This window comes from Prionailurus viverrinus, chromosome A1 (genome assembly GCF_022837055.1).
Source record: "Prionailurus viverrinus isolate Anna chromosome A1, UM_Priviv_1.0, whole genome shotgun sequence".
NCBI classification, from domain to species: domain Eukaryota; kingdom Metazoa; phylum Chordata; class Mammalia; order Carnivora; family Felidae; genus Prionailurus; species Prionailurus viverrinus.
In genome coordinates this window covers 72,583,415-72,596,058 of record NC_062561.1, presented here as the reverse complement: position 1 = coordinate 72,596,058, position 12,644 = coordinate 72,583,415, and the positions used below count along the sequence as shown (strand labels likewise).

General features: G+C 41.0%; 1 protein-coding gene across 3 annotated transcripts in view; it reads left to right on the top strand.

Annotated features, from left to right (window-relative positions):
• NALCN (sodium leak channel, non-selective) overlaps window positions 1-12,644 on the top strand; it is a 300,348-nt gene that overhangs the window by 238,169 nt on the left and 49,535 nt on the right. Inside the window, exon 18 of one of the 3 annotated variants that reach the window (XM_047871050.1) lies at window positions 5,513-5,599. The exons of the other annotated variants lie outside the window; for them this stretch is intronic. Coding sequence (XP_047727006.1) covers window positions 5,513-5,599 — 87 coding nt within the window. The remainder of the gene's footprint in view (window positions 1-5,512; window positions 5,600-12,644) is intronic. 3 annotated transcript variants of the gene reach the window in all.

Sequence of the window (12,644 nt, the reverse complement as noted above, 5' to 3'; positions counted from 1 at the left end):
ACTGTTCAGCTCCACTAAAGAAAGCTTCCTTCAAAAAGCAGTGACCTTTTCACTACATCAGAAGATATCAAAACAAATAGCAGTGTGCTTTCAAAAGCGTCGCTGCCTCTACTGAGATTTCTCTAATTCAGAGCCCTGAAATTGAGCAAAAATGCATTATCATTCCTGCTAGGCTGAATGCATAGAGAAATGTCAGAATAAAATAATTAAACATTTTATATTACTTTAGAATATTCCATCCCTTTGTGGTTTTCCATCAGTAATTCACTAGTTAGGAAGTGTCTTTATAATCTTTTTTGAATTATCAGCCTAGCATAGTATTTGAATTCTGATATTTGGATCTACAACCAAATCTTCCTTGCCGTGCACTCATATTAATAATTCTTTAAAGTCTAAGGAATAGCCTTTAGTTGAATGCTACTTACTACAAAAAAATTTTAAGTCTATTTAATGACATATGTGGGGTTATTTTTTCTCTAAGAGAATCGTTTTTATGTACAAATGTACAAATTGTACAAATACATTTGCTATACTACTTAAATATAAATAAAATCAGAACACATTTGTTAAGAAACAGATTTTCAAATGACATTAGCTGGATTTTCTTCCGGAAGGAAAGGACTTGCTCATTCAAGAAATACTTCTGCTGCATCTTCTATGCACCAGGCATTTTCCGAGATACTGGACACATAGATTATTCCCTCAAAGAGTTCATATTTGCCCTGAGCACATGATTATGACACTAGTCAGATGGAAGAGTCTTCAGTAATATCTCTAGTTCTGTGAACACAACTGTGACGAGAAAATTCATACAGAGCATAGTCATGGTTCCCTTACTGAGTGACTTTAATAATTGAAATCATTTATCTAAAATGTCTCATAAAATAAAGTGTTTTGTCCCCTAAACTATGTTTACATTATGGCATGAAAATGCCTTCCCAACATGAAGATAGAGGAGTAGGAAAAGGGAAATGGGAAAAGAATGAATAATGAATATTTTTTTAAGACCCACATATGATGCTAAGATCTTACACGTATTATCTCAGTCAATCTGTACAATACACCTATTTAGGAAAAATACTATCATTACCCCTATGTTATGCGTGACAAAACTGAGTCTTAGACTAGGTAAGTACTTTCTCCCAAGATCACAAACCATAGAAATGGTCTTGGGTATCACATCGATACCAACTACAATCTGATTTCCCAATTAGGCAGCCATATTTATGTGTCCTCAAAAACTTATGAAACTAATCTCTCCCGTTTACTGGAAGATGACTGTGCACTAAACACTGTACTATTTTACAACCTCTGTCTCATTAGGTCCTCATAGCAAACCCTGAAAGACAAGGAAGGACTATTAGCTCTGTTTTAGAGAGGAAAAATTAAGTCTCAGGAAGCTTAGCTAACCTGCCTAAATCACCTTGTCTAATGAATCAGGGAGCCAGAGAACCAGGAATCAAACCCTGGTCGGTGTAACTCCAAAATCCATGTATTAACTATGACTCTGTGCTTTTAAATTATAGAGGATCCTTTGTTTTCATCCACTCTATGGACAACCCCTAAGGCCTTTGTTTTTCCCATACTCATGAATGCTTCTCAGGGTGTACAAACATGTTATGCATCATACAGAGTTGCCAGGTCAAGGGGAAATTAGAAGCTGAAATCTAGCCCCCACTGTACCTGCTAAGGCACACCCTCCTTGCCAGGCAGTGACCCTGGCATAGGACTACATCTCTCCAGAGGAACAGGCCTCTTTTCCCAATTTATGCAAAGGTACTATGTGGTCTACAGGCATCCTTGCTGTCTGGGGCAGCTTAAGTATTTAGGACCATAACCCTCTCCAATCTCATTCCTCTCCCTCCATATTCTCCATAAAACTTCCTGTGGTAGAGAGGAACCAGCTTTAGCCATCTGGGGCTAATAGAGGTGTCTTCATGGAAGATCTTTTGCTGGGTATCTGTTGCAACTCCAACCTTAGGCCCTGATGGATAAGTCAGCTCAGGAAAGCTCATATCTGGACTGAAATTGTGTGGCCTTCTTGACTCTGAGCTACAAAGGTCACCTCATTCTTGTTCAAATCCAAATAGTCACATAGAGTATGCTGTGGCAGTATAGTAGAAGTGGAAAGAGGACAGGCTTTGCAGTTAGCCATGCTTGGCTTTGAATCCTCTGAGTCATGGTTAAGTCCTTGGAAAGTCTTAATTTCTTATGCCTTTCAAGTGGAGGTATAAGCAACCTCATAGGAGTAAATGAGCAGTGTCTATCACTTACTCAGTGGCTCAGTAGCCAGTCTGGGTTGGCATTCTGGCTCCACCCTTGTGCTAGTCTTGCTAACATTAAAAGCATCATCAGCTCATTTGTTCACATCATTTGGTGGATATACTCCCAAACTAATAACATAGACTCATCAACCAGAGTTGGCATCACCTGTAACTGACTGAAAGTCTTGGGAATGGAGACCCACGGTCTTTGAAATGTCTCAAGTGCAACTATGACATTCTCTGCTCTGCTTGGATGGGCCAGGAAAAAAATGGTCTTATCTCAGAATTGGGAGACCTAGCCAAACAGGTAGAGACAAGCATGTTGCAAAGAAAAGGAAGAGTGGGACGTTGAGGGCATGGTCACAGGTGTTGGTAAAGGTGAGCCTGATTGACTTGGCAGGTGGAAGAGTGAGAGTAGGATTTAAATCAAGATCTCTGCAGGATAAGAGAGGCTGGTGATTCGGGCATGAGGAATGGCTGGAAGAGAACATAGACCTGCCCTCAGAGGCACCATTAGCAGAAGAACAATACTGCCATGGTGGAGACAAGCGTGACATTGTCTTCTGCATGGGTTGTAAGTGCCTACCTGGAACTTAGGTGTGTGCATCACTTTGGAGCCCCGCAACTTCTAGGCGGTGAGGACTTAGCTAGGGCTCCTCTTTCATAGGCTGTAGGCTGAATGAGAGTGTTTTTGTCCTCTGGCCTTTTGGGTCCTGTTCTCCCACCGCTGCCTCCCTGGGGCTCAGGACAGATGAACTGACACCTGGGCTCTCCTCTAGAACAGAAGCATCTAGGTCACATTCCTCTGGAAGACAGATGAACCTGATATTACAGAGACTGAGGAGATGGTGGAGTTTTCTAGAGGAAGGAGTTCAAATTAACCCCCTGTGAAGCCCTCCAAGGGGCCACCTGTTCCTGTGCACATCATTAGCTATATGACAAGGGAAATTTGAGGAAAGGACAAACGGCCCTCTTCATTCTTATTCTGTCCTCCGCTGTCTAGACCCAGAGCTCCCAGCTCTCTGAAGCTGGCCCAATTAAATGGAAATCTAAGGGAGCTTAATAATGCAAAGCATTAGCATCTTACCCCGCGAGTGCTCCTTCCCATCTGACAAGCTCTCCTTTTCAAATTCTTGTTTCATCATTCAGCCTAGCAATTCAGCAGCTTTGGATGAGGTCATGTTAGTTTCCTGCAGCCCCACATTCTGGGCCCGACTAGCACCGCTTGCAGGGGCTGAGTGCTTTGTAGCCTCTCACAGATCTTCCCGTTAGACTTGCCAACCGCTCAGTGGAATGCGATCCAGCACAGGAGAGGATGCTAGAAGGACCCTGCAGGTGAGAAGAAGCACAGGTACCCATGAAGCTGAGTTTTGGTCAGCCTCCTGACAGAGCAATAACTCTTTATGGCAAACATTTGGTAAGAATCACCCAAAGTTTTTGGGAAACAGAGTATCAGGTATTAATATACTCAATATTAATAAAATATTAAATTATTAACATCTAATTTATTAAAGATTCTGTTAACATATGTAAGGTATTTGTAGATATTAACGTATTGAATACTAATTATTAATATTGAATATATTACCATCAAAACATTGAATATTAATCAAATATGTAATTAAATATTAGATATTTTCATAACTATTTATCTGTGATTCTATTAAGGCTGCTTCATTGTTGGTTTTTCTTATTTATGAGATTTAAAAACTCTTGTAGACTAGTTGAAAGACCATTTGGAGGGGCGCCTGAGTGGCGCAGTCGGTTAAGCGTCCGACTTCAGCCAGGTCACGATCTCGCGATCTGTGAGTTCTGGGCTGATGGCTCAGAGCCTGGAGCCTGTTTCCGATTCTGTGTCTCCCTCTCTCTCTGCCCCTCCCCCATTCATGCTCTGTCTCGCTCTGTCCCAAAAAAAATAAATAAACGTTGAAAAAAAAATTTAAAAAAAAAAGACCATTTGGAGATACAGAGACTAAGTTAAGTATATGGAACTTAAGTGTATTCAGAGAGCAATGAGAAGATAAGATCTGTGGGTATATGCATTTGTATAAAACATAAAGAGGCAAAGAGGCCAAATAGAACTTCATTTAAGCAAAATAATATATATATTTTTGCTTTTTTAAAATCAAACTTTCCGGAGTGCCTGGGTGGCTCGGTTGGTTGAGCATCTGACTTTGCCTCGGGTCATGATCTCAGGGTTTGCGGGTTCAAGCCCCGCCCCACCCCCCCACCCCCGGCCGCTGGGCTCTGTGCTGACAGCTCAGAGCCTGGAGCCTGCTTCGGATTCTGTGTCTCCCTCTCTCTCTCTGCCCTTCCCCTGCTCATGCTCTGGCTCTCTCTTTCTCTCAAAAATAAACACTAAAAAAAAATTTTTTTTAATTAAATCAAACTTTCCTTGAACTTTTCTTAGTTTCATTGAGATATAATTGACATATAACACTGTATTAATTTCAGGGGTACAACATAATAATTCGAGGAGATTTGTATGTATTATGAAATGATTATCACGAGAAGTCTAATTAACATCCATTATCATACACAGTAAAGTAATATATTTCAAAGACGTTTTCCTAGTTGTTTCCTGATTTGTGGTAATCAAAATATGTTATATTTCGTTGAGATTGCACATGATTTGTACATTATTACAAAGTGATTATAATTGTGCTATGGATCAGGAGAGCTACTATTAAATTTTACCCAACAGATGCAGCAAACTATTTTAACAGGGTTTCTCTTTTACTCTTTTATCATTGGCAATAAGTACTATAAGAAAATTCATCTCAGTAGAAAAATTGGTTCATATGGTTTCTGCAACATTTGCAAAATTTCATTTTTGTTATAATAAAAAGTTCAATCTTTACATTGTAATTTACGTTTTTCTGAGACAGATGGAGCATTACCAAATTTAAACCCTAGTGTGGTGTGGGGTTTCAGACATTCTATTTGCTGAATTTTAATAGATGCACTAACGGCATGGATTGCCCACGAGCTGATTGTCTTTTTTATTTATCATACCTGCATACGATAAGACACTAAGGCTTCTTTTATGTTTCAGTCTACAACAAGGTTCTGGTTGCCCACATGTTTACATGTGTGCTTATGACAACATTGTTATGAATAGCACAAGACTGGAAAGAACAAATCTGCTGTTGCTATTAAAGAGCCATATCCATTTACTCGGGACTGGGCCCATTCACAAAGGAGTGGGGTAGTCACTCCATAAAAATGCAGCTTTTTCCTCACCTCAGCAAGAGGCCATTACAGAGGAGCTCACCTGTTAATGTCCGCTGTTGTCTTCACTTTGGAGGATCTCATTGTCACTCTCCTGGAGGCAGGTGAGAGCCCTTTCCAGGAAATACTCATCCCCCATTCTCTTACACCATTCTACAGCCACGGTTTCCGTAATTACCACAGAAGGACTGTTTTCCTGTTTTCTGTCGATGTGATTACATTATATTGACCAACATCTGATAATACTTTGCAGTGTGTTAACTTGTGGAGCCCAAGGTTGGAGTAAAATCCCTCCAATGTAATGCTCTGCAGATTTACACTGCAGTTCCTTTAGATGGTAATTACGCTTAATACCAGATGGTTTCATGCAATCTAACTTTTCTATAATGAATGAAAATAATTTGAAGACTCATAGGCCTCTCTCTTTCATTACAGAATGTACAGGCTTTTCCCACACCCTTGTTCTGGAACATTAAGAAAGAAGATATGGAGAGAGAGAAGAAAGAAACCGAGGACCCCCTGCTACTATTTCTATAAACAACTAGTGGTGTTTAAAGGCTAATAAAGCTCCAAAGATCTCTCTTATAACCATAATCTTTGGGCCAATTTAAAAATATTTGTGATGGAGAAATGTCAAGAAAAATAGAGACAATTTCTTAAGACATGATTCTCTTCCCTCCACCTCCATAAAAGACTATATATATATATATATATATAGCTGTCATATAAGAGGCAATTGAAATTCCACAGCACAAAGGCAATGCAGAGAGAGGAAGAAAAAAAGAATCAATCTTTCATATGTTTTTTTCAAAGGCTTGGCAAGAAACCAGGGGTAATATTTTTGCAACTGGGAATGTGTGTTTGCTGAAGAATATTCCCACATTTGAATCATCGTCAGGGGTCCTAGTCTTGTTTTACTTTCAAAGGTAGAGAGGGCATAACATTAACCCCAACTGGGAAAAGGAAAATGCCTCACTGTAATTCTCCTCCAGGGAGCAGGAATAAAGGGATTACACATGCCTGCATAATGGAGAATTTCCTCACTCAGACAAGACAAAAGACTTCATTATTTTTCACCAGACACTTGAAGCCTTGTGCGTCCCAGTTCCAGAAGACAAGCAGGCAGACCAATTTGTTTTGTATCAGACCACTAGATGGAGTTTCTAAGAAACTGGCTTGCTAGTACTTGCCATCATGAAGAGATATGGGGAAGATGATGAGATCCTAATACCACAACTCTGTGGTCTTTCCCCTAAGGAAAGCTAGACTGTCCCTCAAGTTCGTGGTGTGTATTTTCAATACTATTAGCTTTGCTTTTTCTCTAGGCAACAAATAAGTGAATGTTTTCATCCTGAAAATGTATTTCTTTTATCTTCAGGGGAGACCAAAAGGCATCTAAATTCTAATGAAAAATTTAAAGTGGCAAAATATAACTTAATTGAATATTCAAATACTTTTCCTTCTGACTAGGTCTATTACTGAGGAATTTTAATGATGTGTGCATTCTTATTGGTAAAGTTGTAAAAGTCTCAAAATCCTTACTTATTTACTATTTCAGCTCGGTAGTAGATTCATATAAGACACCGTGTATGGGGACCATGTTCCCAGGGACAGATCAGATCTCCCATTTAAGAAATTGAAATGAGTTCAGCTCTGCCTCATGTAGGCTTGAAGGTCTCCCTTCACAGTCACAGAGACTATAGATAAAGATTTATAAATTTTCTACCTGCAAGAAGCAATGTCTGATTTTTTTTTTATTACTATCTCAGGGCCTCATCTGTTATAGGTGTGCAGCCCATTTCTTGAGTAGCACAGTATTCTAACTGGAGATAAAATCACCTTCCCCTTTGAAAAGCATATTTCAAACACATGCGGTGTGTGCTATTTGTGATTATTTCCGTGCCTCATAAGCGTGAAATGATCCAAAAAGAAATTAAAATGTTTGATCTTCGCAATATTTCACGATTTACTCATTTCACAAATATTTATTAAGCACCTACTGTGTACAAGGCGAAGTAACAAGTGAGCAGTAACTAAGTCAACCTCTGCTCTCTTAGAGCTTTTTGGAGTGAGGCCCACACAAGGAACTGAAAGACCAAAGAGGTTGGCCGGAGCGGGGGGGTCCCTGATGGTAAAAGATGAGGCAGGTCCTATGGGACTTTGAAGTCATGCTGAGCTTCTTGTCTTAGTCTTACTCTGAAGAGCAATAGGGTTGTTGAAGACTTTAAGACAACAATGACAACTGTCTTAGTTGCCAATTGCTGTGTAACAAGTGACTCCAAAGGTTGGTGATTGAAATAACACAGATTAATCTCACAGCCTCAGTGAGGAACATGGGTGTGGCTTAGCTGGGTCTCTCATAAGGTTGCAGGCCTTTTGACTTGCCTGGGAGGAATCCCCTAACTAGCTCACTGTCACCGGTCTTTTTTTTTTTTTAAGTTTATTTATTTATTTTGAGAGAGACAGAGAGGGGGTGAGTTGAGGAGGGGCAGATTGAGGAGTTGAGGAGGGCAACTGCCCTGAGGAGGGCAGTTGAGGAGTTGAGGGCAGTTGAGGAGAGAGATTGGGAGACAGAATCCCAAGCAGGCTCCACACTGTTCAGCACGGAGCCTGATGTGGGGCTCGAACCCATGAAACCATGAGGTCATGACCTGAGCTAAAACCAAGAGTCTGACGCTCAACTGACTGAGCCACGCCGGCACCCCTCTCATGGTTCTTAATAAGATTTAGTGCCTCACTAGCAGTTAAATAAATGCTTTGATTCCTCATGCTCTGTTAATGGAAGACCACCCTCATTCCATAAGAAGGGAATCTCTCCACAGAACATCTCACGACATGGCAGCCTGCTTGGGCAGGTCTTTTGTGACCTATCCCATCCCATTTGCCTTACATCGATGAGGAGCAAGTTGCCCACATTTCTGGGTTGCACAAGGGCATGAAAACCAGGGAGGAGGTATCACTAAGGGCCATCTGAGAAACACCTACACAGTAACATTGCAGGTGTTCATTTCAGACGTCATGTGGCTGGGGATAATAATGCAACATGTTTATTGAGCGTGGATGCATAGAGACAGGTTAAGAAGCTGCAGCTCTAGTCCGTAACATATATCGCCGTTGAGCAGAGTCAGAACAGAGGAGACTTACCCCCCAGTGTGAACCTCTATCACATTTGCTTTTCTGTCCTCCACCCTCTGTTGAACGTTTTAATACCAACCATGGCATGGGGCGAGACAGAAAAGTAAATAATAGCAACTAAAATGTAAACAGAGTGTCAGTGTTTCCAAAGACTGGCACATTCATAATCATAGTTGGTCCTCCCAACTCACTCCCTATGAAGTTGCTGGAAGAGGTGTTCTTGTTCCCCATTTTACATATAGGACACGGAGGCTCAGAGAATGCCCATCACCTGCCAGAGGTCCCACAGCCAGCAAAGGCTGAGGTCGGAACTGCGCAGTCCTAAACCTTGGTGTTCTCAAATCGACTCCTCCATTAGTCTTCAGTCCAAGGCAAAACTTTCTGTTCAAGCCCTGATGCTGGGTAGGAAAGTACTAACCTGATGTGCTAATTGAACCTTGAGACTAGCAAGTTCGAGAACCAGTCCCACACCTCCCTCAGCGTCCTGTGCTCTCCTTATACCTTCACCTCCCCGCCTTGCATTTACCCATTCTGTCCCCTGGCTCTGCTCATGGGTGTGCCAGCAACCGCATTTCCTAGAACACGAGGACAAGTGATCAAACGGCCCCCTAAAGAACTCACTGCCTAATAAGGGAGGTGACCAATGATGACCAAATGCCATAAGTGTTGAACAAGTGTGGTTAATAACATGCTACAGAAACATGGAACATATAACATTTCTCTTGTGGGTGAATATTCATTTCTCACTTTATGTTACTTATCAGGACTCATTTATGTCTGAGTTTGTGACTATATTACACATGTCAGAAATACTTTTTGGTAGTTCGTAGTTTGGATTACAATATATGCTTGTGTATAATAAAATTGTATTTCCTTTTGAAAATAATAAAACAAACTCCTACCATACTTCCGTGTGAACCTTGGCACATTGTATTAGAGAATGTGTAACGTCTTCATGGAATTCGATCATGCCAGATTGAAGTGAATAATTTTCTACCAAGGCTGTTATTTTCCAAAATAACAAAATATTGTACATTATTAAAGAAGGTGATAATGGCTTATGTATCAGGCTGTTTTCTTTATGCAGAAACATCATAATATGACCTTCTTTCTCTACCTGCTTCAATGTCCAGATGTCCTCAGGGCAGAGCTATTATGCAACTTCTTTCCTTCCTCCCTAAATCTCCTCTCCTATCCCAGATTTATGTCTTTCCATATGAATTCCTCCTTTCATCCGTAGGAAACCCATTTTGGGCAGCTAGCTTTTTTGTATAATGTAATTAGATTTTTCCCTTGTTTTCCTTTAGACAGATTTATGTATCTGTAGAAAAGTTGTTTCTTCTATACTATTACCTGTTGTTTTTATGGGAAAATTATCATAGACAAATAGCTAGTTATTAACTATAATGGATACAGTGTGAACAAGAGGATTTTGAATTTTAACGTAAGTAACATCCACCACCATCCTTAGAAGAGGAATAAAAGCCTTCAAGAGCCTTCAGATGAACTGCCTTTCACGTGCCCAACCTCAATCCCTGCAAATTGCCTTAACCCAAGTGTTTATATAGGCATTTGCTAGATGAATGTGGCCCCTAGTTTTCAGCTAAGAAACTCTAGCATTTACCTAGAGTTTCCTACTTCAAAAACCACTGGATATGCAAAGGCAAGAGTGAGCTATCAGAACATTTGGTCTGAGAAGAGACTCAACAAGAGGGCTGCTAAAAGAAAATGGAGATGGTTGTTGACCTTTATTTTGGACCAGACATGGCAGCGGTGCTGGGGTGCATGGCTGGCATAGGGGTCAGAGACAGTCACACTAAGCCTGAGGCACCAAAGGCGACCTCTTCACACCATGGAAAGATCGCTGCGTCTGCCTGATTTCACTTTGCTCAGGTCACGAGGGTACATTTGGAGTTCCAGGAAAAGAGGCAGTGGGTAAGAATTCCTCTGTTCAGAGAACACAAGGCTCTGGCAGAGTCCCCTGAGTGAGGAAATGAAAACCACCAAGGTGTAGCCTTGGCTCGAGCAGAACTCTGAAGTCACTCGTTACGCGATTTTACTGGCTCAGAGTTGGTGAACCCAGTGTTCTTTTTCTCATCACTATCTGGTTTGAAATTGTACTAACAAACACTGTTATATACACAGAAGAAAGTGATAGGAAGAGGAAATGGAAGCCAATGCTTTTATATATTTTATGCATAGAAGTGGCTATCTTAGTCTGATGAAGCACATGTTTTCTGGTTGCAGAGTCGAGCTAAAAACCAGTCCCCCTCACCCTGAACTCAATGAGTGACTCATACAGAGAACAAAGATTCACATGTCACATGTATGGTTGAAATTCCAGCCCATTTTACGATTAGGTTCTCAATTCTCTAGATAGACCCCAGTGGGAAAGAAAGGACTGATCTTGAGCCAGAAAGGAAAGGGGGGTTGCCTTCTCACCACACTTCAGCCTTGCTGTTGGTGGAGGGGATGGAAGAGACCCCATGGGATTCGGAGTCTTTCCAATGGTGAGCACACCTCCACCCTCCGTTGGGACCTTCCTGTCTTGTTCAGTCAGAGGAGGGAGTCTCAGTAGGATCCACAGAGCCACCCCAGTGGGCGTGGGTGTGTTAAGATGACTTGGGTGCTGGGACATCCATGAGGTTCTGGAGTCAGTAGATGCATTCCCAACTCTTTCCCGGCAAGAATGCCTGGGCCTGCTCACACTGGGCTGTGGGGCAGACACCAGCAGTCCCTTATCACAGGCAGCTCAAGACCAGAGAAGTTCTTCCACTTCAGACGTAGCACGGACGACGGCCAGCTCAAACTTGTATACTGTAATCAAGTTGTATGTGTTTTGTATTTAAGGCCTAAGGGCTCAACTGCTTTAGCGGGGAGTCTTGTGACAAAAAATAAAGGTTACTAAGACAGTGGCTATAGGTTAAGCCTTGACGTTTACACAAATAGGAGGGATCTATAGATCTATACCAGGATAACACTCTTCTCCAAATGGATGTGCTCAGGATGCTTCATGATTTGCAGTCCTTAGTCCGAAAAATAAATCTTAGTATACATAATATGAGATCGTGCTAAACCTTTGTGAATTCAGCCTAACTTATAAATGCACCTTCCTATGCGACACCATTCTAGTCATGGAACTAAGCACGGTCTATCACTGCCATAAATCCTTGGTTTTTTATAAGATTTTGACTCTGGATTTTATCTCAAAATGGTCCATGTGCTTATTGAACTAAGAAGAGTGATTTGGGGTGGGGGAGGGGGTGGGAGTTGCTTCCTGTAACTCCTTTCCATTCATCGGATTTGCATGATTTTCATGGGTATTTACCATAATTACCTTCATTGGCATCAAAAGCATTTTTAGCTACTTGAATATACACATGATATCATAAGAGATGCTTAGAAGTATGCTAAACAGAAATGGATATTTTTCTTGAAGATCTTAACTCCGAGACAGTGATGATATAATTCAAAGTCAATCTAGATACACATTTTAGGAAACGTAAATATGAAAGTTTTATGTAAAGCAATGACAGAAGTTATGTGTTCAAGTGTTGAATAAATACAGCATCATAAGATTTGCATATCATAAAATCATTGCATTGGAGGTCTGTGAGTTTTCTTTGAGATCAGGGTCATGTCCTCACTTTACCAATAAGAAAACTAAGCCCAAAGGTCACTCAACTAGTCCGTGTTGCCTGTGGAACACAGGCCTCCGAGTCCCCTGTATTATTTTCTTTCCACTTGACTGCTACATCAAGGGAATCGTTGTAATTTCCAGTTGGAGAGAACTTTCTGGAAAAGAAATTTTGTTTTCTCTTCAAATCATTCACACCCCAAGTGTCGAGTCACCCCATTGTCTTCCCTCATTAGCAAATCTGAAACTATACCAGCCTAAGTATGGTTTAAAGAGGGAATGCCTTAAAAAAGCATCAGAGTTTCATGATTCCAGAGAAAGTAGTAACTGGTTACCTGTAAGCCATAGACTTTAGACTGAGGTTTCTTTAGGTATTA